The sequence below is a fragment of the Triplophysa dalaica genome, chromosome 16 (genome assembly GCF_015846415.1).
Source record: "Triplophysa dalaica isolate WHDGS20190420 chromosome 16, ASM1584641v1, whole genome shotgun sequence".
Taxonomy (NCBI): Eukaryota; Metazoa; Chordata; class Actinopteri; order Cypriniformes; family Nemacheilidae; genus Triplophysa; species Triplophysa dalaica.
In genome coordinates, this window is record NC_079557.1 from 20,909,940 (window position 1) to 20,937,554 (window position 27,615).

The window sequence follows — 27,615 nt, forward strand, 5'->3', positions numbered from 1 at the left end:
AGACCTGAATATCACCAGTTTTATGAGCATTTGTTGATGTTTCTGATGGTGTGAATCATTATGACTGTGTTAACTGATGCGAAACCGCCAGAGAAAAGAACATGATTGTAAGTCGCTGGAAAACTGTTGCAGGCTCTCCCCCATTCAGAATCCACTGTTTTACTTTCATTTCACTTCTCTAACATCAGTCCATCATTGTGTCTCTAAACGTGACTTTTTCTTTAGTGGCCTTTCCTTATTTTTGTCTGGACTGATATGTGCAGTTATTGTTACGCTAAAATATTGGTCACACCAGAAAGTGGCGTCTGGTCGTCACACCTTATTCATTTAAATCAAATCTACATTTTTATATCTTCAAGGGGATGTGTGGAAATGTGTGGACCTGTTGGTAACATGACCAATGAATCTGTATTCCAGACAGAACACCACCACTACAACCTGCAAGTTAACATATTAATTCTTGACATTCATCACATCTCTAACATCATTCACATGTTCACATTCTGGTAGTTGGCACATACTTGTAACACACAGTATGCATGTATAATTAATGGACGAAAAAAGTTCCCAATAACCAGTTATGAGTGTTTTCCTCACTGATAGAAGTTTGAAAATGTCACTGACATTGATGAATATTTGGTAACACTTTCCTTGACGCATGTATGTATAATGCATTATAAAGAGTTTTTAAAAGGGTAAAATGCGTTATTATTCTTCATAATGTGTGTTGTAATGAATTATATGTAGTTGTAAAGAAGTATTACCAATTTAAAAGATGCAGTGAAACTGCTTAGTGTTATAATGTAGTAATGCTTCAAGGAAAGTGTTACCAAATGTGTATGTTCCAGTGTAACGATTTTAGAGTTGTCCACAAAGTCCCTTTGTGCGTTTCGTACTGCCTTGAAGTTTCTGTGTCTGACACCTTGTGACAATGATGCTAGCAACTTTTTGCCTATGATCAGGGAGATTAAAGTCATACGGCGTTCATTCAGCTCAGAGAAAACTTTTGTGTACACACACTTCTGTGAGTCTGCACCCAACACACGGTCAAATAAATATAAGACTAGCCCTGCATTCGCTGAATGTGTTTTCTACAACAGCTCCATCTGTTGGAAGAGTACATTCATTGCACAGTCATTGTAGTTAAAATTTGGTTCCCTTTTTAAAACCAAAGCAAAACCTCAGTCAACATCATCAGATCACAAGGTCGGTCTAAATGGATAAAATGTACTTTATTTTGGAAAAACATAATTATAAAACTTAGACAATGTAATGAAAATAAAATACATATATTAAAATGTGCCACATTATGATTCATCTTCAAAGCATGATCACAGCTTGGAGGATAAGAAAATACCTCATCAGTGTTAGTTCAATCACATTAGTGGGATTAGAGAAGAATTCTGTTCTTTTAACAGAAATTGCAGTGTATTCCACCTGTGAGATCCGTTACAGTGCCTGACATGATCAGATGTTTGAGAAAAACTCTCTCTGTGTGTACATCGTGCATAGATTCCTTTAACATGGCCGTCATGGTGAGGTCATCGTAGTAATGCAGAGGAGCGTTTCTCTGGCTGAGATTATACCCAAAGCCGGCTATGCTGACTTCATCACATACATATGTTGCCAGGTTGAGAGCAGACACCCCTAAAGTTGGAACGTTCTGGAGGGGGAACCAAACAAATGGGTAATTAATATATCATTTACCAATGGCACACCTGCTCAATCTACATTATTACAACATTTTACTAATTTAGGCTTATCTGGCCAAAGACAAACTTTTGTTTTATAAAAAAACTTTCCTTTAAAAGGCTTTTACGATCAGCGTATTATTGTACCATCAGAGATTGGCAGATAAGTTTTAATGTCATAGAATCTGATAACATCATGCTCAAAACAAAGAATTAGAGTAATTCAAGTGACGATGGGTGGATGGTTTATTTGAAGCAGTGGTTGCGGGTTTTGTTTTTGTGTTAGAATAATAGGAAGTGGGACATACGAACAGGAATCGGAAGTGGCTGTTGTTGCCTTAAAAACATTGTGGCCAAAACTGAGGTGGGTAGAGTAGCCTAAATCTTTAGTCAAAGTAAATGTGCAAGTCACTATTAAAAAAATTACTTGAGTAAAAGTAAAAAGTACGTAATGAAAATACTACTAAACTATCTAGTTACTTAGTTACTTTGTATCTGATCACATACTATTCATAAAAGTAATATTAATGCCAACATTTTAATGCAATGTTTGAATCATTTTTTGTATTAATATCATCATAAGCAGATATCTTTGCAATATACACACAGTGACTAAAGAATAGACAAACACAGAAGAGACAAGCATTTCTGTAAATTTCATCTAGTCCTCATGTCAATGTAGCCTACACGACTATCTAGAATAACAGACCATGTCAAACTTAATTGAACCTGCAGAGTTTTGTGTTTACAATACATTTAACTAAACTCAGAGCATTTCCTTAGATGATCTAGAACATCTGAAGTGCTCACTTATTTGAAATACAAACTGATTTTAGACAAAACTGATGTTTTCTCATGTTGTGTCACGTGTGTGTGTTGTGAAAAGTTCTTACGTGTAAACATACAGTAAACAGTTAACAAGCCCATCTTAATGTACATTTCTGCAAGTCCACGTCTGTGTTTTTAGGTCGCGTGTACACTGCTCTGTCTGATGAACAGGTCGCACAGGTGTGCATTTATCATTGCTGGGAAACAATATGACGCATTTGCAGATTTGATTGGATAGATATTGATTCATATCCACTACATCCAACGCTATTTGTGTTCTGCGTGTTCTTAAGTTTCCCAGTACAAGGAGCTTCAGACGATTCAGATCATGCTGTGACTAAACAAATCATTTGAACTGAACTGTGAACCTATTCAGATGTTTTTGTCCATTGTTCAATTAATGCTTTCAAAAGAATCAATCACTCGGGAATGGCTCAGTAAAAAGAGACAACAACCTTGAAATAAACAACGCATCTTTTAAAATGAAGGAACGAAGAACATCACACAGTGTAACGAAGTAAAATGAAAGATTTCCTATTAGAAATATACTCATGTAAGAGTATCCACTTTTAACTTCCCCGACAGACTTTTAAAAAATTAAAAAATGTATATCCAAACGTGTCATATAAATAAGACCTACCATAAGTAAAAATATGACTTTTAAAGACTTTTTGGTGCAGTTTCCCGGACAGGGATTAGTTCAAAGCAGGACTAGACCTTGATTAAATTAGTATATTTACGTTTTTTTTAAAAACATACTTTGGGTTAGGTGGCCATCTTTAGACAAAACAACCGCATTGATATATTTTTACAAAAGACAGTGCAAGTTGTTTTCAATTGAGACACCTCTAATATTAAGTTAGTCTGGGACCAGGTTTAAGCTCTGTCTGGAAAACCACCCCTTTATGACCTTACATTTAAAAAAATTAATGTAATACTTTTAAGTCTTTTTAAGGATCCGCAGCAACCCTGTCATAAGTGTTTAGAAAACCACCTTGTTGGGCAAAATCTGTTTGGTTATAAGCATTCTTACAAATATCTTTCTCCGAGTTCATCAGGACAAAGACATTTATACACAGTTTGAACAACTCGAAGGTAAATGATGACAGAATTTTCATTTTTGGGTGAAGTATCACTTTAAATGAATCACGTAACGGTTTGTGCTCGTCATTTTTCAGTAAATTTTGAAAGTGTTTTGGTCCTTGCTTGATTGCACCATTAAACATCTTTTAACATGGAGGAGTTTTGAGCACGAGCAGTGTGCACTTTTTTCAGCTGTCAGACAGTAGAAGCAGAAGTGTCTGGGTTTTCAGTCTATGTAGTCTAAGCAAAAGTGCACTGAACGCATGTGGCAGCAAACGTGTGATGTGGTGCTATGCTGACACGTCCGTGAAGGCCATGAGGTTTAGGATGGGTCCTTTTACATTTTGTCTTAACTTTCTATCAGGCATTGTTGCTCATCTGATGAGCGTGAACCTGAAGATCTGAATGATGCTACACCTAATGTGTTCTTTCATTTCTTTAAAGGCTTCATTTTCAACTCTCTTTTTTTTATGAAAGCGATTACTTGTATCAATTATTAAAAGAGAAAACCTGACCTGGTCCCAGCCCCAGAATCGTTTCCTGGGCGTGGGGAAATGAAGAAGATCCAGAGCGGTTTCTCGAATGATCTCTGGATTCAGAAGAAGAAATTGGGAGACGTCAATTGGAACCCTCACAGGAACCTTCTGCCAGAAAAACAGCCAGTCCCACAGCGACTGAAGGAGTTACACAGAGTTACAATGATGTTCAGAGAGGAACGATGTATAACAACATGTTACAGCCACTTACAATGGCCGTTTCGGTGATCATTGCACGAAGCCAGAGGAAATCTACAGATTTGTAGATCACAGCAACAAGCTTGAGATCTGAATCTGTATCTTCCCAAACTTTCGGGCAACCCTCAGGGTACGTCATTCTGATTGAAGTGCGATTTCCAACATCTGCGATAAAATCTTTCACGGGTCCGCTGTTCAACCTATTTAGGAAAACGTATATTATTTGGAAAAAACAAAAAACACACTTGAGATGTGCATAACACATTGAAGCAAAACTAGACAGGCTGGTACAGCAAGAAAAGATTCTAAACGATTGCGTTAGGGATTGCTTCATCGCTCCTGCAACAGCACACTGTGTGTGTGAATGTTCTGTTAACTGTGCACACAGGTTAGATTAGTATTACATAATGTACGAATGTAACTGGAGGAGACCTTTCTCACGAGAGAGGGTTCATCCTGCTGCAACCTTGAGAATGCTGTATTACTCTTACTGGTATCATACTGATGCTCCTTTTTAGTGTAAATATATCAATATTAGACATATACTGCAGGTAAGAGCATTAACAACGCAATGTTGTGGGTTCGATCCCAGGGGATTGCACATACCCAAGTATAAATGTATAGGACAATGCAATGCATAAACCATTGGATAAAAGCATCTGCCAAATGCATAAATGTATTAAAAATCATAATGACACTTGCTAAATATTATACGATATGTGACGTCTATAAAATCTATATTTATTTCCATATTAAAATATATGATTATGATGGATGATTGCTCAGTTAGAAATATTAAGTAATCACATGATGATGCTATATGTGTGCTGTGCTCTCACCGTATAATGACATTAAATTGATTGAGAAGAGGCCCGAGGCCCAATCCCTTCAGTATCCCTCCGTTACCAACCACCACACATCGACGACACTCCCGTCCGCCAGAGCTCTCCTCTGAAGAAGGAAGGAGCTTCAGCACTTCTTTAAGATTCTTCTGCATATCCATGAAGCCAAACGGTGGAGGATACTTGAATATTTCATCATTTAAAATAGTGTTCTTGTATAAAAACGGCTGTGCCACTGGCGTGGATCTGGAATGATCAGCTCTCGTTCTCTGTCGGGCGAAAGAAGGTCTGCACTCATTTCTCAGCACCTCCTGGACATATGTACGGACACGCTGTGAAAGAAAATACGCAATAAAGATATCTCAAAATGAACTGAAGATCTATCATGTTGTTTATTTGATGACTTGAATCAGGTGTGTTTGATCAGATGGACATCCAATTCTCAATATGAATTCAGAAACACTCTTCTCTGCTCCTCAGGTCCATCAAACAAAAACCTTTACATATTTAGTGTTTGTTGAGTAAAGAAAACAATATTAATTTACCCTGCAATACAAACACACAGAGATCATGTTTATGACAGCAATGCTCCAAACTCTATAGAGGTGGGGTGCAGCTATTAGATTGACAGAGTGAACATTCAATGGAGTTTTGATCACAACCTCTTAAATATTAGCAAAACTCACAGACCAATAGTAATCATTTATAAAATAAAACAAAACACCAGCTTTATTTATGACGGTACTTCACAGTCTGTAAAGTGGCTGTATGATGATGTGTTTGTAAGTACACATGACTTTGAAATATAAAGTAGCACTAAGAGAGACACTGTGTTTTGTTCGTCGTAGGGCAGCTTCACAGAGCGCTCTCGCAGTGGTGCCATATTCTCATATTATAAACGTTTTTATGTATGTTGTGTGGTCATCGTTCATGAAGCTATGACGGCTCATGTTTTTTAATCGTATCAAATATAAAATATGTCGATTTTTTTGGTTTATTTTGGGCTTTGGACTTTAACAAAAATGTCTGGCAACACTGGCACTTTACATCTTTTCAAATTATTTTCTTGCACGGCGCATTCAGAAAAGGGATCTCTAATGCACATTTAATTATGTCAAAAACAACTAGTTGTTGACTTCAGTTTCGTACACACTGCATGAAATTTCTGTAAATGCGATTGTGTCACTGTATTTTTCGGCAGTAGAATGCGCTTGTGTTGTCAGATTGACTGGAACAATTCCAGCCCGAAGGCTAAAAAAAACCCGCCCACTCCAACAAAAAACAGCCCAAATTTTAACTGCCAAAATAATGTAGTTCTTAGGAGATAAATTGGTCATTATCATCGTTGATTGACATTGCAATACATTTCTATGACAATATGAAAAAGTATAATTAAACCAGGATCAAACATAGCATTAAAGAGCGTGAGAAAATATGACTTATATGTCCAGAAACCACTTCAAAGCGTAAATCAATCAAAATGACTTTAACCCCCATAAAACATATTTTGTGCAAAATGTACCCTCTATCATTAATCGGATTCGGAAATCTGAGTAAGCATTTCACAAGTTTCATAAACTTCATTCACTCACCACGACAGCTAAAAATGTGCAATTCATTGATACATACAACAGAACAAAAAAAACGGGAAGCTCATTTTCGACCTAAATCATAAAAATTGTCCATTTATTTATATGTAAATTCTGCCCTACGTTCCTTTTCAAGAAAATGCTCAGTAACCCATGTCAAGAGGCATGGCCAGCAGTACATTTTCTTTTTCACAGCACTTCCAGTCAGCCAGCTAACTTTGTCATAGGAGGAGAGCTGAAAAGACCTGTTACTTTTCTCTATCTTTTGCTCTAAATCAATCTTAGGTGTTGATCTGCCCTGCTGTTTAATTCTAAGTTTCTCCTCGTAAGGAAGACTTTCTAATGGTCTACATTATGGTCAAGCATGCGCCCTTAAAATAGCATAATGAACAACGCGCAACGCGCCACTGACTTTAGACTAGGTTTTTTCTGGTCAGTGGCGCAATTGTTTAATGGAACAGCAAAATAGCACCAGGGATTGTTTGCGCCGGAACACGCCTCCTTTTATGCGCTGAACCGCCCAGGGAGCGCAAGTTCATTCACTAGTTTAGCGACGTGCTTCTGTGGAGGGAAAAGCGCGCTTTGCGCGGGGGCAAAATAGGAATGACACATGCGTCGGTGTACAAAGTCAATTGCGCTGGGTGCAAGATAGGGCCCAATGTGTATAGCAAACAAGCTAAAAAAAAACAAGAAATACGTTTTTATAAGCTGTCGACCCCAAAAAACAAGCGTTTTAGGACATAAAAGTGGATTAAAAAGAGATGACAGACCCTCCAATCATACTTGCCAACCTTGAGACCTCAGAATTAGGGAGATATTCAACGGGGGGGGGGGGGGGGGGGGTTGGGTATGTGCGCAGCATGGAGCATTGTCATAGGTTAATGGAGGAACACTGTTGTATACAGTGTTGGGTGTAACTAGTTACTAAGTAATTAGTAACTGTAATTTAATTACAGTTACTTTTAATGTAATTAAACTAAATACTTTGTGAGATACATCCGTGTGCAATAGTGTAATTGACATCAAAATTCTAAGTCTTACTTTAAAATCTGTGCTTTAATGTATAATTCTCACATTTGGTCAGTTAATAATATTATTTATTTGAATGAATTAAATAAGCCGTTTCATGTCTATCCTTTAATCACTTAACTAATCAAGGTTGATGTAGGATATAGAAAGTAATTTGTAATGAGTAACTAAATACTTTTTGGACAGAGTAATTTGGACAGTAATCTAATTACACTATTGAATATGTAATGAGTAACTAGTAATTAATTACTTTTTCAGAGTAACTTATCCAACACTGGTCGTATACTAAAATAAATTAAACCTCAAAAACTAAACAATTTGATTTATCTCAAACAATTTATCAAACAATAAAGTAATGTTTCTATAATTTGGTAATTTGCGCGCGCGCACACTCTCACTCATTTGACTCTCCCTCTCACGCGCAATTGCTCCTCGTGCACACTCGTTCTTTCTCGTGCACACTCGCTCCCTCTCGCGCGTATTCGCCCCCGTTCGCGCGTATTCGCCCCCGTTCGCGCGCATTCACTCCCTCTCGCACGCCATCACTCCCCCTCGCGCGCGTTGTCTCCCTCTCTTGGCATTCGCTTTACTTGTGTCAACTTCCGCACCTCATATGAAACGGCGCCCAGTGACGGATGTAGCAATGCTGATAAGTAGCTGATTCTGAACGAAATTGTTTTCGTTCGAGATGAACGTGTTTAACGCATTTTTTGTCAATAAAATGTTAACATAATAGTACATATATTTGAGCATTCATTTTTTGACAATTATAGAGGAAGCTGAGCTTCCCTTGCAGTCTTAAAGAAATCGCGTCTGGAACTACAATACGTTTTTCGGGAAGTATATATTGCAGAACATATCATTAAGCAAGTCCAGCAGTTGTCAAGGCCGAGTATGATAAACAGAAGTAACGTTAGTAGTAGGGATGAGTCACGAATTTCAAATATTCTAATAGTTTATTTAATTATCGAATTTCGAATAGTGTGTACGATCTTAAAAAACTCGCCGTGTTTTCACGTGTAACGCGTTCATGTAACCAAAGGGTGGCGCTGCCAATAACGACGCACCTAAAACCTAAAGGCTGTCAATCAAGAGACAGTAGAGGAAAACATTTTCCCACAAGAATTGGTAACGAAGTTACGCACACTGTAGACCCGCGTGGGATAACGGAAACGGTAAATTGATATCAAAAATGTGTTCTGTGTGTGGGGTCCTTTAATAAAATGAATGAGAATAAAGTGCAGTGCAAACTGTGCAATGTAAAGCTGGTTTATCATGAATCAACAACTACGATGCACAATGATCTGAGGATGAAGAACCCAGCAGGTCCATACACAGGTCAGCAAGCAGTTACTAGTTTATGGTCAGAACAACCAATTTCGATCCCAGACGGGCGGAGCAAATAACGGCTCTAACTAGCAAGATGATCGCTAAAGATTTAATATTAATACAGATGTTTTTACAGATCTCTATTCATCCTTGTAGTAAATGTGTTTTAGGCACAATATGTACCATTTTTGACACGGGCTTAAATACTATATGTAGCCCCAGCGCAGAGAATTATCAGTCTTTGTTGATTGCCCATTGACTCTTTTTACTCGAAGAAAGGAATTCCTTCCCTAGAGCGGCTATATTGAGCGTTGAGCGGTGCATTCCCTCCCCATTCAAAGTAATGAAAGTGGTGCAACTGGTTACTATTTAATCACAGCTACGCTTTCGTTATCAGTGTATGACACAATATTATAAACACAGACCAATGTTGTCTGTTGAGGTACTGGGATGTCATACCAGTGACAGACCGTAAGCAGTGTATACTATATCTGTGGACTTATTCTATACACTTCAGCTTTTGTGACTTGCTGGTGGTGTTTTTTTGCAAGGTATGAGGTAATACAAGTAAAAATACATCTGTGAGGTGCACAGAAAGGGTTCAAAATCTTTTCATTTAATAAACAACTTATAAGACAATGAATCTTACCTCTCGATAGATGGGATCTACTGACACTTCAATGGGTTTTTGGTAAGTGTGAAAGAGACGCAGTTTTAACAGAGCCAGTAAAATCAATGCCAGGCTCAGGAGTGGAACAAGCAGCCTTCTGTTGGGTCAAAAATAAACTCAATTAGATAAGTGTTTACAGTTCAAAACCAGTGCACGTATATTGAAATATCTCATTCTAAGGTAATAAAAACATAACGCTTCATTATGTAAGCTCTTTATACACCTATGAACACAAAGTTATATATTTTATATTGCATTTCTGTCAATATCCTCAAAAAAATGACATACTGGACTTAAGGTATAAGCTCGCGTGCTGCATTGAGAAAGTTACAAAAATAGATTTAGATCATCTGCTTTGTGTGTTTAAAGTAGTGGTGGGCATAGATTATTTTTTTAATCTAGATTAATCTAGATTAAAATGGCTCATTTGAATTCTGCAGAAGGCATTCAGAATATGTGTGCTACCCAAATAATGACTAAAAGTAAGTCTTTGAGAACGGGTTTCTCAAGCCAGGTGGCGCATTAGACCAGGGGCTCATCTCCTGTTTCCAAAATGCATCACAAACTGCTTGAGAAAGCTGTACTACTATGATAATTGGTGATCAAAATTAAATTATGTTCAATAAGATGAACGTGTGTTTACTTCCGCATTAGCTAAGGGATGATTTCCGTTTAGGTGGTACTTGAGACTGGAAGAGCTCCTACAGTACATTTACATTAGTCATTTAGCAGACGCTTTTATCCAAAGCGACTTACAAAGAGTGAGGGAGCAACAAGCGACCTGTCATACAGGAGCCATAATACATTAGATCTCAATACAAAGTTACTGGTTTCAACTAAAGCTAGACCACTTCCCCTTTGAGAGAAAGTGTTTTTTTTAAACCAATTCCGCATTGCACAAGGTGCAAACAACCTTAGTCTTGTCGATGTTTCCATTGGGAAGCTTCTTAAAAATTAATATTCCCTGAAGCAAACCCGGCGGCTTCATAGCTGCATCCATGTTAGCACGTCACGTTTGATGCGGTAATTTCACAGTAACGTTATGTTGTGTTCAGACCAAACGCGAATGGCGCGTCAAGCGCGAGTGATTTATGTGTTAATGCAAAGAGGCAATAGAACTACTTGCTGCGCGAATGAAGCCCTGGTTATGAGATGATGAGGCGGCTTCTGCTTCCGCGAATGACGCGAATCACGCGAGTTGAAAAATCTCGTTCTCGCCCCGTACAGTGCAGTTAAGCTGGTATACATCCGCGCTAAAATATCAAGGTGAAAGTCATCATAGCTTGCGTAGTATAGACCCATCTCCCAACCCAACTTTGAGAATAGATTAACGGCGACATTTTTTTTAACGCGCGATAAGAGTCTCACTGCGTTAACGCCGTTAACGGCCCACCACTAGTTTAAAGACAAACATCTTTTTTTCCAAAATCCAACTGCACATATGGGATGCTCCGTTATAAATTGTCAACGACAAGCGCTTAAATCCACGTTATTTTGCTGAGATCTGAAGGTGCGCAATCTGTGGATTTTATGCAAATATACACGCACAACGTGAGCGCTGTTTGCTGTGACAGATTGTTTTGTCTCCGGACGAATGATTTGAGACGTTTAAAAGAAACTAACCTCAGAGGACTTCAGGAAACATAATTTAGCTAAACCATTGCCATGACATTACTATGTGTGTGTGTCGTGTTGACAAGCCGGACGAAAGGGCGGTGGGGTGCACTGTAACTCATCATCATTTAAAGAGACATGCACTAAAACGGGTTGCTGCTTTTACGAGTCAAGCAGGATTTTGTTTACAAAGCCATTGAGTGTTTTTAAGCAAAATATGTTCCAGACATTTCATGAAGACCCTAATAAATCATACCAACTTGTTGAAAGTGGTCGTATGAGGAGACCTTTAATGAAGCTGAGGTGTAGAATTGCATTCAAGATATTTTAAAGATCACCGTGATCGCGGCTCTCAAATCTTGCCATGAGTTTCCATGATAAAAAACAAACGTGAACCTACTGGTAATTTATGGATGTCACCCAGCACCCGAAATAATACCAAAACACTTCAAAACAGCCTCCATTATTAGCAAACGGTGGATAAAACCTTGAAAAATGATATATGAGCCCACCAAATCACAGATATGGCAATTGCACGAACTTAAAGGGGTCATCTGACTCGGCTTAAACGAATATTATTGTTTGCTTTAGATGTAATACAATGTGTAAACATGATTTAAGGTTAAAAACTCTGTATTGTATCTCCTCTTTGCTCCGCCTCACTGAAACGCGCTATTTTACAAAGCTCATCGCTCTGAAAAGCGAGGTGTGTTTTGATTGGCCACTAGTGCGTAGTGATTGGCAAATACTGCATGGAAATGTAACGCCTCTTACCAAATTCGGAACATCAGGCTGCGCCAGCGACGGTACGATGGGATTTAAAAGACCGCCAACATTACTTGCGTGTAGATTTGGGCGGTTTTAGTTAAATCACACCACGAGCTGCTCCTCCTTGAACTGCCACCTTACCGTGGTGGAGGGGTTTGAGTACCCGAAAGACCCTAGGAGCTATGTTGTCCGGGGCTATATGCCCCTGGTAGGGTCTCCCAAGGCAAACAGGTCCTAGGCGACGGGTCAGACCAAGAGCGCTTCAAAAAAAACCCATATGATGACCACAATTTCGAGGACCGTGACGTCGCCCGGTATGGCGCAGCCGGGGCCCCACCCTGGAGCCAGGCCCGGGGTTGGGGCTCGTATGCGAGCGCCTGGTGGTCGGACCTCCCCCCATGGGGTCCGGCCGGGCTCAGCCCGAAGGAGCGACGTGGGGCCACCCTCCCGTGGATTCACCACCTACAGGAGGGACCGTAAGGGGCCGGTGCAAAGTGGAACGGGTGGTAGTCGAAGGCGGGGGCCTCGACAACCCGATCCCTGGACGCGGAATCTAGCTCTAGGGACATGGAACGTCACCTCTCTGACGGGGAAGGAGCCGGAGCTTGTGCGTGAGGTTCAGAGATTCCGACTAGAGATAGTCGGGATCACCTCTACGCACAGCTTGGGCTCTGGAACCACACTCCTCGAGGGAGGATGGACTCTTTACCACTCTGGAGTTGCCAAGGGTGAGAGACGGCGGGCTGGTGTGGGTTTGCTTATAGCCCCCCAGCTCAGCCGCCATGTGTTGGAGTTTACCCCGGTGAACGAGAGGGTCGCTTCCCTGCGCCTCCGGGTCGGGGATAGGTCTCTCACTGTCGTTTGCGCCTATGGGCCAAATGGCAGTGTAGAGTACCCGGCCTTCTTGGAGTCTCTGGGAGGGGTGCTGGAAAGCGCCCCGACTGGGGACTCCGTCGTTCTGCTGGGTGACTTCAACGCTCACGTGGGCAGCGACAGTGACACCTGGAGGGGCGTGATTGGGAGGAACGGCCCCCCTGGTCTGAACCCGAGTGGTGTTCTGTTATTGGACTTCTGTGCGAGTTACAGTTTGGCCATAACGAACACCATGTTCAAGCATAAGGGTGTCCATCAGTGCACATGGCACCAGGACACCCTTGGCCGGAGGTCAATGATCGACTTTGTTGTTGTTTCATCTGACCTACGGCCGTATGTCTTGGACACTCGGGTGAAGAGAGGGGCGGAGCTGTCAACCGATCACCACCTGGTGGTGAGTTGGATCCGATGGCGGGGGAGGAAGCTGGACAGACTCGGCAGACCCAAACGTACTGTGAGGGTCTGTTGGGAACGTTTGGCCGAATCGCCTGTCAGAGAGATCTTCAACTTCCACCTCCGGCAGAGCTTCGACCAGATCCCGAGGGAGTCTGGAGATATTGAGTCCGAGTGGACCATGTTCTCCACCTCCATTGTCAACGCAGCCACTCGGAGCTGTGGCCGTAAGGTCTCCGGTGCCTGTCGAGGCGGCAATCCCCGAACCCGGTGGTGGACACCGGAAGTAAGGGATGCCGTCAAGCTGAAGAAGGAGTCCTATCGGGCCTGGCTGGCTTGTGGGACTCCCGAGGCAGCTGACAGGTACCGACAGGCCAAGCGGACTGCAGCCCGGGTGGTTGGGGAGGCAAAAACTCGGGCCTGGGAGGAGTTCGGCGAGGCCATGGAGAAGGACTATCGGTCGGCCTCGAAGAGATTCTGGCAAACCGTCCGACGCCTCAGGAGGGGGAAGCAATGCCCCACCAACGCTGTTTACAGTGGAGGGGGGCAGCTGTTGACCTCGACCGGGGATATCATCGGGCGGTGGAAGGAATACTTCGAGGATCTCCTCAATCCCGCCGTCACGTCTTCCATTGAGGAAGCAGAGGCCGAGGGCTCAGAGGCGGACTCGCCCATCACCCGGGATGAAGTCACCGAGGTAGTCAAGAAACTCCTCGGTGGCAGGGCACCGGGGGTGGATGAAATCCGTCCTGAGTACCTCAAGTCTCTGGATGTTGTGGGGCTGTCTTGGCTGACACGCCTCTGCAGCATCGCGTGGCGGTCGGGGACAGTGCTCTTGGACTGGCAGACCGGGGTGGTGGTCCCCCTTTTTAAAAAGGGGGACCGGAGGGTGTGCTCCAATTACCGGGGGATCACACTTCTCAGCCTCCCCGGGAAAGTCTATGCCAGGGTACTGGAGAGGAGAATCCGGCCGATAGTAGAACCTCGGATTCAGGAGGAACAGTGTGGTTTCCGTCCCGGTCGTGGAACACTGGACCAGCTCTATACCCTCTTCAGGGTGCTGGAGGGTTCATGGGAGTTTGCCCAACCAATCCACATGTGTTTTGTGGATTTGGAGAAGGCATTCGACTGTGTCCCTCGCAGAATCTTGTGGAGGGTGCTCCGGGAGTATGGGATTCGGGACCCTTTGCTAAGGGCCATCCGGTCCCTGTACGACCGGAGCAGGAGCTTGGTTCGCATTGCCGGCAGTAAGTCAGACTTGTTTCCGGTGCATGTTGGACTCCGGCAGGGCTGCCCTTTGTCGCCGGTTCTGTTCATAATTTTTATGGACAGAATTTCTAGGCGCAGCCAGGGGCCGGAGGGCGTCGGGTTTGGTGACCACACAATTGCATCTCTGCTCTTTGCGGATGATGTCATCGTGCTGGCCCCATCAGACCAGGACCTTCAGCATGCACTGGGACGGTTTGCAGCCGAGTGTGAAGCGGCTGGGATGAGAATCAGCACCTCCAAATCTGAGGCCATGGTTCTCAGCCGGAAAAGGGTGGCTTGCTCACTTCAGGTAGGTGGAGAGTTCCTGCCTCAAGTGGAGGAGTTCAAGTATCTGGGGGTCTTGTTCACGAGTGAGGGAAGGATGGAGCGGGAGATTGACAGACGGATCGGTGCAGCTTCTGCAGTAATGCAGTCGCTGTACCGGTCTGTCGTGGTGAAGAAGGAGCTGAGCCGCAAAGCGAAGCTCTCGATTTACCGGTCAATCTACGTTCCTACTCTCACCTATGGTCATGAGCTGTGGGTCATGACCGAAAGGACAAGATCCCGGATACAGGCGGCCGAAATGAGCTTTCTCCGCAGGGTGGCCGGGCGATCCCTTAGAGATAGGGTGAGAAGCTCGGTCACTCGGGAGGAGCTCAGAGTAGATCCGCTGCTCCTCCACATCGAGAGGGGCCAGCTGAGGTGGCTCGGGCATCTTTTCCGGATGCCCCCTGGACGCCTTCCCGGTAAGGTGTTCCGGGCATGTCCCACCGGGAGAAGACCCCGGGGAAGACCTAGGACACGCTGGAGGGACTATGTCTCCCGGCTGGCCTGGGAACGCCTCGGTGTCCCCCCGGAAGAGCTGGAGGAAGTGGCTAGGGAGAGGGAAGTCTGGGCATCCCTGCTTAGACTGCTGCCCCCGCGACCCGGCCCCGGATAAGCGGTAGAAAATGGATGGATGGATGGACACCACGAGCTGACGTCAAGTTGGGGGGGTGTGGTTACACTAGGCGTTTCAGGCAGGTCTGGGTGAGCATTCGCTTCTAGATAAAATACATATTTTGTTCCGAAACCAAATTTTTGCAATTTCACGTGTCTAATACATGCATGGGCAATTTATATCATACAAAAGACAAAGAAAAACACGTACTTCCGGCGAATGACTCCTGTAAGATCACAGACAACCTCTGCAAGTATTACAAATGACTAGAGGTCCCCAGATAATACTAATCTTATGCGAATAGTGCTCAGGACACATCAAGTGATCTCTTATCAAGCAATAGTGATGCATAGTACAAAAATGTTTTACTCATAAGATTTCTGCGGGAATTCCTATCGGATCCAATATTGACGACACAGCACTGCTTTTTAATTCTAATTTTTCCACAAATCCAGTGTCGATCTCTGCCTTGTTCACGAAGCAATCCTCGGAGAAATGAAACGAACAAACGCTTCATGTTTTTCCCACATGAGCTGGAACGTCTTTAAAAATAAACTTTAACCTCGCATTACTAATGTCGGAATCCGAAGGAAGGTTAGACAACGACTGTATTCTTCCACAACCAGGGGTGGCACAATATTTAGCTTTAACGGCATGTTTGTTTTGCTTGCTCGCTCTATCTAGAGCGGGGCTAGAGAAATAGTCGTTAAAATGATACTCTAGGTGTTCAAACTATCAATCATGATAGGTGCATTCCAGAACCTGCCGTTCGCTGGGCCTTGTGTCAATAATGTAATCTCAGTAACAAGGGCGTTTTCAGTTCAAACACTTACATGATTTTCGTGAATATGATTACCCCTTATTTAAACAAAAACTCAGGATAAAATTGTAATTCATGCCTCTTTTAAGGTAAATATGGCATTTTGATGGTCTATAGGGGTGTAATGGTACACGTATTCGTATTGTGAGTAAAAAGCACCATTGACAACTTTTTCTTGTAATAAAAATATAAAAAAAGGTGAACACAGCCTTCGTTTGTCCGTATACCTGGAAGGACAATGGCACTGTTTCATAAGTCTTCTCATGCTGCCTGAACAGCAGGTTTTCTCTTTTCCTCTTCCGCCTTGTTTCAGCATGTGTTTACCAGCCCTAAAACAAGACAAAACACGCTTAACCTTTTAAACTATTAAGATTATTTAGACAATTTGAAACTATTTAGATGATTTATTTCACAGGTAAATGTGTAACTTGATAATTTAAAAAAGGATCATTTACAAAAACAGACCATGGTATTACTGTGGTTTGGTCCTTTTTGGACTAAACATGGCTCAAAGATTAGGCGACCCAACAGATACAGTTTCATATACCATATAAAAAAACTGTCATCCAGTGTTACAATCCACCATTCCTTGTACCATTTGATCTTTAAATAAACATTTCAGTAATGCTTAATTAGAAACGCACTAATTGCAATTTTCTGTGCCGATTTTGTATCCACAGACTATAATTGACAGTTCATAACAAAACATTAACTTTTCATCAATGCACATTTTTATGATATGTTTTTTAATTTCATTTCATAAATTATTGAATCTTGTAATTTCCCATAATCTCCCTACAAACAGTTCTCCAACCTGCATTAAATTACAGAATCTTCTCTTGCCGAAATAACTCTTGAAGACTGAAAATAAGTATAAAAATATAATTAAACGTGTCACTTAATTGACCTTTTCATTTTTGCACTCATCTTACAAAAGTCTAAGATAACAATAAAATACTTCGACTTTATTCTTGTCTGTTTCTGTTTACGACAAACATTGCTTTATCTTTATATAAAAAAAAAAGAAGTCATGTTGAATGTCATTTTACCAAAGTTTTAACAAAATCAATCGGGTTGAATGGAATTCACATTTGTTTACACATAGTGAACGACTTGAACATGAGTTTAGCATGTAGAACTTACCCGAAGTAGACGGAGCAACGAAAGATGAACTACTAAAAGTAAAAAATTCTGCATCTCTCTGTGTGTGCACTACATGATGTGCGTGCGCGCGCGCGGAGACTGAGTCATGAGTCATTACAGACCTCTGTCACACATCTCTCCATCTTTATAAGCATTGGCTGTCTTATTCATTACTGACAAAATGAATGAACGTTATCTCAAGCGGCTTTGAATAAAAGCGTATGTAAATAAATGCAAATGAAATTTTGCCGTAGTTAGTTTAATTATTTAAATAACCAGGGTACTATTTTCCCAAAATGCATTTGTTGATGTCAAAGGATCAGAAAATCAGTCCGTGTGACATCATCCTGAAAACCGCAGTAGTGCTCCAGCAAGGTAAGTGCATTGCTTATAAATATTTAATAACTTTACATTTTCATGGTTTTGAAACTTAAGTCAGAAAACCAAATGTCATTCAGAGAATTATACCTTAGATGACCTGCAATAAAAGCTTAAACATACGTTTAGTAATTCAGGTGTTTATCTCATTGGGTTTAAGGTCATGTTAATTCTCTGTTACATCATCACAGTGTCACTCTTACACTGTGTCCTACACTAGAATACAAAAACTGCAGAACTGATCAGTTATGCACAATGCGATAACGTTAACATGTTATGGAAAAAGCTGCTTATTTACACTACAGTAAAACGGTTTTGTTAGTGGAAGAGTAGTTTTAACACTTACCGTGAGCTTTGTGCTCCCATGATAATAAAAAGGACTGATTCGCCGGTTAAACATCATTTACGTGGATTTTCACTTCTTACATTGTAGCTGATGAAGACGGAAGTGTTGTTGTTGCTCGGTAACCGTCCTAAAATGCAAAGTCGTACACCTCTCATTCGCCAGCGGTCAAGCCTTCTGACCGACGCATGCCTTTAAGCCAATCAGCGAGTGCTTCCGTTTATTCATTAATATTCATGAAGTATCGTAACTGCAGTTTCAAAATAAAAGTAGTCTGCTGTGTTTTTGACTCTACTGTGATCATGGGGTTTTGTCTATTGTATACAGTCTATGGTTTTATAGATTTAAAGTATCTAAAGGCACGATGTGTTTGTGCTGCACGTATATCATAAGGAATGACATGTGTTAAGAAATGTAAACGCCATTGTGCTTTTAATGCGGAAGAAGCGCTGTTCCGCCGTTTACTTGCATTTCTTTACATGCTACTCTTGCCGTGACCAATATGGCGTCGCCATTGACTCATAGCAGTAGCTGACCAAAGCAGGCAATGCACAGTTTAATATTTCTTATGTCTGGGATTTTGACCACTAGACAAGAAACACCCTCATGCCAACCAACCAATCAATTCAATACAATTTTTTTATTCAATTGTATTTATATAGCGCTCTTCACAATTTTCATTATTTTCATTACATCATAATATATGTATTTTTTTTAAACCAGGAGAAAATTGAAAGAGAATATACGGTGTTAAGAATCTTGGTATTATTGCAAGTTTTTCTCTATGCAATGTACACTGATGTCAGTGGATTGTCAGAAACTATAAATTATTCAATTGAAGTATATTTAATTTAGGTATATTGTTATTTTAAATATTGTTATCAGGACTGGGTGCCTAAAATTACAATATACCAGATCAATTTGCAGTACTAAAATCTGCAGAAAGAATATATTTGTTAAAATATGTTAACGTGGATGTGTGTTTTGAAACGCAAATTGTTTATATTTATGGATTAAACTAAATCGGCAGTCTCCCAGTTAGTTAAGGTGGCAAGGAAGCAAAACTCCACTATAAATGTGTACGAGTATAAGTGTGGAGATAAGCTATCAAACCACTTCAGCTGGTTCAGAACGCAGCAGCACGCCTCGTCTTCCAACAGCCCAAAAGGGCTCACGTGACTCCCTTTTTCATCTCTCTTCACTGGCTACCGGTCGAAGCCCGTATCAGATTAAAGTCACTAATGCTTGCCTACAGGACTATCACTGGATCTGCACCGGCTTACTTCCACACTCTCCTGCACTCCTACACCCCATCAAGATCCCTGCGTTCAGCAAACCAGCGGCGTCTTGTATTGCCTTCCCATAAGGGCAGTAAATCGCTCTCCCACTCTTTCTCATTCACAACTCCTTCCTGGTGGAACATTCTTCTTTACTCTGTCCGTTCAACCACATGTCTCACAACATTTAAAAAACTACTTAAAACCCATCTCTTCTGTGAATACTTGACAAACAAATGAAAAAATAAAATAATACACTAACCCATTCTCTCAACAGGTAGTGCTCTAGCTTTTGTTGAAACCAGTAACTTTGTATTGGCACCTAATGTATTATGGCTCCTGTATGAACTATCGCTTCTAAACTCTTTGTAAGTCGCTTTGGATAAAAGCGTCTGCTAAATGTCTAAATGTAAATGTGGAGAAAAAAACCCTTTGGAGAGGACTCTATGGAAGCATAATGGTTGCGGTTTTGAATTTGAAATCGCAATATGCAAAATGGCAATGCAGTATGTAAAATGACAATGCAATTGTGTATTTAAATATACATTTTAAATATCATATGTGCAACATTAAGTGCAAAATGAAAATAAAAAATAAATTATATAAATTACATTTTGTGATGTTATTTAAATGGATATTTTTAATGCTCTTTAAATTGCAAAATTAAAATGCATTCGCCGGATTGATTATATATGTTTAAGATAGTCAAGCAAAACTGTGAAAAAAATGAAAATTCAAATGTTAATTTCCCTAAATGCATTAACATTAACAGGTTGAACATTTGGGATTGCATTTTCATTTGCACACTACGTGTTGGGTGTTGCAAATGTCAATGTGGACCTGATAATGCATTTCAAGCATCAATTTACCCATTTAAAAAAAAATTTTTAAACTCGTGTTGGAACTGACAAATGTATTATATAATTGAATTTTCATTTTCCACTTTATATGAACATATGTTATTTAAAATGTATATTTCAATACACAATTGCATTTTCATTTTACATACTAAGAGCGGTTAAAAAAACCCTTATGATGACGACAAATTCGAGGACCGTGACGTCGCCCGGCATGGCGCAGCCGGGGCCCCACCCTAGAGCTAGGCCCGGGTTTGGGGCTCGTGTGCGAGCGCCTGGTGGTCGGGCCTTCACCCATGGTGTCCGGCCGGGCTCAGCCCGAAGGAGCGACGTGGGGGCACCCTCCCATGGACCCACCACCTACAGGAGGGACCGTAAGGGGGTGGACATGGAACGTCACCTCTCTGACGGGGAAGGAGCCGGAGATTGTGCGTGAGGCTCAGAGATTCCAACCAGAGATAGTCGGGATCACCTCTACGCACAGCTTGGGCTCTGGAACCACACTCCTCGAGGGAGGATGGACTCTTCACTACTCTGGAGTTGCCCAGGGTGAGAGGCGGCGGGCTGGTGTGGGTTTGCTTATAGCCCCCCAGCTCAGCTGCCATGTGTTGGAGTTTACCCCGTTGAACGAGAGGGTCGCTTCCCTGCGCCTTCGGGTCGGGGATAGGTCTCTCACTGTCGTTTGCGCCTATGGGCCAAATGGTGTAGAGTGTAGAGTAGTGTAGAGTACCCGGCCTTCTTGGAGACTCTGGGAGGGGTGCTGGATAGCGCCCCGACTGGGGACTCCGTCGTTCTGCTGGGTGACTTCAACGCTCACGTGGGCAGCGACAGTGACACCTGGAGGGGCGTGATTGGGAGGAACGGCCCCCCTGGTCTGAACCCGAGTGGTGTTCTGTTATTGGACTTCTGTGCGAGTTACAGTTTGGCCATAACGAACACCATGTTCAAGCATAAGGGTGTCCATCAGTGCACATGGCACCAGGACACCCTTGGCCGGAGGTCAATGATCGACTTTGTTGTTGTTTCATCTGACCTACGGCCGTATGTCTTGGACACTCGGGTGAAGAGAGGGGCGGAGCTGTCAACCGATCACCACCTGGTGGTGAGTTGGATCCGATGGCGGGGGAGGAAGCTGGACAGACTCGGCAGACCCAAACGTACTGTGAGGGTCTGTTGGGAACGTTTGGCCGAATCGCCTGTCAGAGAGATCTTCAACTTCCACCTCCGGCAGAGCTTCGACCAGATCCCGAGGGAGTCTGGAGATATTGAGTCCGAGTGGCCCCTATTTTCCACCTCCATTGTCAACGCAGCCACTCGGAGCTGTGGCCGTAAGGTCTCCGGTGCCTGTCGAGGCGGCAATCCCCGAACCCGGTGGTGGACACCGGAAGTAAGGGATGCCGTCAAGCTGAAGAAGGAGTCCTATCGGGCCTGGCTGGCTTGTGGGACTCCCGAGGCAGCTGACAGGTACCGACAGGCCAAGCGGACTGCAGCCCGGGTGGTTGGGGAGGCAAAAACTCGGGCCTGGGAGGAGTTCGGCGAGGCCATGGAGAAGGACTATCGGTCGGCCTCGAAGAGATTCTGGCAAACCGTCCGACGCCTCAGGAGGGGGAAGCAATGCCCCACCAACGCTGTTTACAGTGGAGGGGGGCAGCTGTTGACCTCGACCGGGGATATCATCGGGCGGTGGAAGGAATACTTCGAGGATCTCCTCAATCCCGCCGTCACGTCTTCCATTGAGGAAGCAGAGGCCGAGGGCTCAGAGGCGGACTCGCCCATCACCCGGGATGAAGTCACCGAGGTAGTCAAGAAACTCCTCGGTGGCAGGGCACCGGGGGTGGATGAAATCCGTCCTGAGTACCTCAAGTCTCTGGATGTTGTGGGGCTGTCTTGGCTGACACGCCTCTGCAGCATCGCGTGGCGGTCGGGGACAGTGCTCTTGGACTGGCAGACCGGGGTGGTGGTCCCCCTTTTTAAAAAGGGGGACCGGAGGGTGTGCTCCAATTACCGGGGGATCACACTTCTCAGCCTCCCCGGGAAAGTCTATGCCAGGGTACTGGAGAGGAGAATCCGGCCGATAGTAGAACCTCGGATTCAGGAGGAACAGTGTGGTTTCCGTCCCGGTCGTGGAACACTGGACCAGCTCTATACCCTCTTCAGGGTGCTGGAGGGTTCATGGGAGTTTGCCCAACCAATCCACATGTGTTTTGTGGATTTGGAGAAGGCATTCGACTGTGTCCCTCGCAGAATCTTGTGGAGGGTGCTCCGGGAGTATGGGATTCGGGACCCTTTGCTAAGGGCCATCCGGTCCCTGTACGACCGGAGCAGGAGCTTGGTTCGCATTGCCGGCAGTAAGTCAGACTTGTTTCCGGTGCATGTTGGACTCCGGCAGGGCTGCCCTTTGTCGCCGGTTCTGTTCATAATTTTTATGGACAGAATTTCTAGGCGCAGCCAGGGGCCGGAGGGCGTCGGGTTTGGTGACCACACAATTGCATCTCTGCTCTTTGCGGATGATGTCATCGTGCTGGCCCCATCAGACCAGGACCTTCAGCATGCACTGGGACGGTTTGCAGCCGAGTGTGAAGCGGCTGGGATGAGAATCAGCACCTCCAAATCTGAGGCCATGGTTCTCAGCCGGAAAAGGGTGGCTTGCTCACTTCAGGTAGGTGGAGAGTTCCTGCCTCAAGTGGAGGAGTTCAAGTATCTGGGGGGTTTGTTCACGAGTGAGGGAAGGATGGAGCGGGAGATTGACAGACGGATCGGTGCAGCTTCTGCAGTAATGCAGTCGCTGTACCGGTCTGTCGTGGTGAAGAAGGAGCTGAGCCGCAAAGCGAAGCTCTCGATTTACCGGTCAATCTACGTTCCTACTCTCACCTATGGTCATGAGCTGTGGGTCATGACCGAAAGGACAAGATCCCGGATACAGGCGGCCGAAATGAGCTTTCTCCGCAGGGTGGCCGGGCGATCCCTTAGAGATAGGGTGAGAAGCTCGGTCACTCGGGAGGAGCTCAGAGTAGATCCGCTGCTCCTCCACATCGAGAGGGGCCAGCTGAGGTGGCTCGGGCATCTTTTCCGGATGCCCCCTGGACGCCTTCCCGGTAAGGTGTTCCGGGCATGTCCCACCGGGAGAAGACCCCGGGGAAGACCTAGGACACGCTGGAGGGACTATGTCTCCCGGCTGGCCTGGGAACGCCTCGGTGTCCCCCCGGAAGAGCTGGAGGAAGTGGCTAGGGAGAGGGAAGTCTGGGCATCCCTGCTTAGACTGCTGCCCCCGCGACCCGGCCCCGGATAAGCGGTAGAAAATGGATGGATGGATGGACACCACGAGCTGACGTCAAGTTGGGGGGGTGTGGTTACACTAGGCGTTTCAGGCAGGTCTGGGTGAGCATTCGCTTCTAGATAAAATACATATTTTGTTCCGAAACCAAATTTTTGCAATTTCACGTGTCTAATACATGCATGGGCAATTTATATCATACAAAAGACAAAGAAAAACACGTACTTCCGGCGAATGACTCCTGTAAGATCACAGACAACCTCTGCAAGTATTACAAATGACTAGAGGTCCCCAGATAATACTAATCTTATGCGAATAGTGCTCAGGACACATCAAGTGATCTCTTATCAAGCAATAGTGATGCATAGTACAAAAATGTTTTACTCATAAGATTTCTGCGGGAATTCCTATCGGATCCAATATTGACGACACAGCACTGCTTTTTAATTCTAATTTTTCCACAAATCCAGTGTCGATCTCTGCCTTGTTCACGAAGCAATCCTCGGAGAAATGAAACGAACAAACGCTTCATGTTTTTCCCACATGAGCTGGAACGTCTTTAAAAATAAACTTTAACCTCGCATTACTAATGTCGGAATCCGAAGGAAGGTTAGACAACGACTGTATTCTTCCACAACCAGGGGTGGCACAATATTTAGCTTTAACGGCATGTTTGTTTTGCTTGCTCGCTCTATCTAGAGCGGGGCTAGAGAAATAGTCGTTAAAATGATACTCTAGGTGTTCAAACTATCAATCATGATAGGTGCATTCCAGAACCTGCCGTTCGCTGGGCCTTGTGTCAATAATGTAATCTCAGTAACAAGGGCGTTTTCAGTTCAAACACTTACATGATTTTCGTGAATATGATTACCCCTTATTTAAACAAAAACTCAGGATAAAATTGTAATTCATGCCTCTTTTAAGGTAAATATGGCATTTTGATGGTCTATAGGGGTGTAATGGTACACGTATTCGTATTGTGAGTAAAAAGCACCATTGACAACTTTTTCTTGTAATAAAAATATAAAAAAAGGTGAACACAGCCTTCGTTTGTCCGTATACCTGGAAGGACAATGGCACTGTTTCATAAGTCTTCTCATGCTGCCTGAACAGCAGGTTTTCTCTTTTCCTCTTCCGCCTTGTTTCAGCATGTGTTTACCAGCCCTAAAACAAGACAAAACACGCTTAACTTTTTAAACTATTAAGATTATTTAGACAATTTGAAACTATTTAGATGATTTATTTCACAGGTAAATGTGTAACTTGATAATTTAAAAAAGGATCATTTACAAAAACAGACCATGGTATTACTGTGGTTTGGTCCTTTTTGGACTAAACATGGCTCAAAGATTAGGCGACCCAACAGATACAGTTTCATATACCATATAAAAAAACTGTCATCCAGTGTTACAATCCACCATTCCTTGTACCATTTGATCTTTAAATAAACATTTCAGTAATGCTTAATTAGAAACGCACTAATTGCAATTTTCTGTGCCGATTTTGTATCCACAGACTATAATTGACAGTTCATAACAAAACATTAACTTTTCATCAATGCACATTTTTATGATATGTTTTTTAATTTCATTTCATAAATTATTGAATCTTGTAATTTCCCATAATCTCCCTACAAACAGTTCTCCAACCTGCATTAAATTACAGAATCTTCTCTTGCCGAAATAACTCTTGAAGACTGAAAATAAGTATAAAAATATAATTAAACGTGTCACTTAATTGACCTTTTCATTTTTGCACTCATCTTACAAAAGTCTAAGATAACAATAAAATACTTCGACTTTATTCTTGTCTGTTTCTGTTTACGACAAACATTGCTTTATCTTTATATAAAAAAAAAAGAAGTCATGTTGAATGTCATTTTACCAAAGTTTTAACAAAATCAATCGGGTTGAATGGAATTCACATTTGTTTACACATAGTGAACGACTTGAACATGAGTTTAGCATGTAGAACTTACCCGAAGTAGACGGAGCAACGAAAGATGAACTACTAAAAGTAAAAAATTCTGCATCTCTCTGTGTGTGCACTACATGATGTGCGTGCGCGCGCGCGGAGACTGAGTCATGAGTCATTACAGACCTCTGTCACACATCTCTCCATCTTTATAAGCATTGGCTGTCTTATTCATTACTGACAAAATGAATGAACGTTATCTCAAGCGGCTTTGAATAAAAGCGTATGTAAATAAATGCAAATGAAATTTTGCCGTAGTTAGTTTAATTATTTAAATAACCAGGGTACTATTTTCCCAAAATGCATTTGTTGATGTCAAAGGATCAGAAAATCAGTCCGTGTGACATCATCCTGAAAACCGCAGTAGTGCTCCAGCAAGGTAAGTGCATTGCTTATAAATATTTAATAACTTTACATTTTCATGGTTTTGAAACTTAAGTCAGAAAACCAAATGTCATTCAGAGAATTATACCTTAGATGACCTGCAATAAAAGCTTAAACATACGTTTAGTAATTCAGGTGTTTATCTCATTGGGTTTAAGGTCATGTTAATTCTCTGTTACATCATCACAGTGTCACTCTTACACTGTGTCCTACACTAGAATACAAAAACTGCAGAACTGATCAGTTATGCACAATGCGATAACGTTAACATGTTATGGAAAAAGCTGCTTATTTACACTACAGTAAAACGGTTTTGTTAGTGGAAGAGTAGTTTTAACACTTACCGTGAGCTTTGTGCTCCCATGATAATAAAAAGGACTGATTCGCCGGTTAAACATCATTTACGTGGATTTTCACTTCTTACATTGTAGCTGATGAAGACGGAAGTGTTGTTGTTGCTCGGTAACCGTCCTAAAATGCAAAGTCGTACACCTCTCATTCGCCAGCGGTCAAGCCTTCTGACCGACGCATGCCTTTAAGCCAATCAGCGAGTGCTTCCGTTTATTCATTAATATTCATGAAGTATCGTAACTGCAGTTTCAAAATAAAAGTAGTCTGCTGTGTTTTTGACTCTACTGTGATCATGGGGTTTTGTCTATTGTATACAGTCTATGGTTTTATAGATTTAAAGTATCTAAAGGCACGATGTGTTTGTGCTGCACGTATATCATAAGGAATGACATGTGTTAAGAAATGTAAACGCCATTGTGCTTTTAATGCGGAAGAAGCGCTGTTCCGCCGTTTACTTGCATTTCTTTACATGCTACTCTTGCCGTGACCAATATGGCGTCGCCATTGACTCATAGCAGTAGCTGACCAAAGCAGGCAATGCACAGTTTAATATTTCTTATGTCTGGGATTTTGACCACTAGACAAGAAACACCCTCATGCCAACCAACCAATCAATTCAATACAATTTTTTATTCAATTGTATTTATATAGCGCTCTTCACAATTTTCATTATTTTCATTACATCATAATATATGTATTTTTTTTAAACCAGGAGAAAATTGAAAGAGAATATACGGTGTTAAGAATCTTGGTATTATTGCAAGTTTTTCTCTATGCAATGTACACTGATGTCAGTGGATTGTCAGAAACTATAAATTATTCAATTGAAGTATATTTAATTTAGGTATATTGTTATTTTAAATATTGTTATCAGGACTGGGTGCCTAAAATTACAATATACCAGATCAATTTGCAGTACTAAAATCTGCAGAAAGAATATATTTGTTAAAATATGTTAACGTGGATGTGTGTTTTGAAACGCAAATTGTTTATATTTATGGATTAAACTAAATCGGCAGTCTCCCAGTTAGTTAAGGTGGCAAGGAAGCAAAACTCCACTATAAATGTGTACGAGTATAAGTGTGGAGATAAGCTATCAAACCACTTCAGCTGGTTCAGAACGCAGCAGCACGCCTCGTCTTCCAACAGCCCAAAAGGGCTCACGTGACTCCCTTTTCATCTC

The 27,615-nt window shown here is 42.4% G+C and overlaps 1 protein-coding gene across 3 annotated transcripts; it reads right to left on the bottom strand.

Annotated features, from left to right (window-relative positions):
• Positions 1-1,213: 1,213 nt before the first annotated feature.
• On the bottom strand, positions 1,214-27,016 carry st3gal5 (ST3 beta-galactoside alpha-2,3-sialyltransferase 5). Of its 3 annotated transcripts, XM_056770150.1 has the most exons (8): positions 26,426-27,016; positions 24,786-24,887; positions 16,679-16,780; positions 9,775-9,892; positions 5,176-5,510; positions 4,350-4,536; positions 4,118-4,276; positions 1,214-1,663 (listed from the first exon to the last, which is right to left on the bottom strand). In XM_056770150.1, the coding sequence occupies exons 1-8, from the start codon at positions 26,443-26,445 to the stop codon at positions 1,412-1,414; spliced, it is 1,275 nt and encodes a 424-aa protein (XP_056626128.1). In that variant the 5' UTR covers positions 26,446-27,016; the 3' UTR covers positions 1,214-1,411. The 3 variants fall into 3 exon arrangements, with proteins under 3 accessions (XP_056626128.1, XP_056626129.1, XP_056626130.1); XM_056770151.1 differs by lacking the exons at positions 24,786-24,887; positions 26,426-27,016 and adding an exon at positions 18,319-18,845; XM_056770152.1 differs by lacking the exons at positions 24,786-24,887; positions 26,426-27,016 and adding an exon at positions 17,595-18,006.
• Between the last annotated feature and the right edge of the window lie 599 nt (positions 27,017-27,615).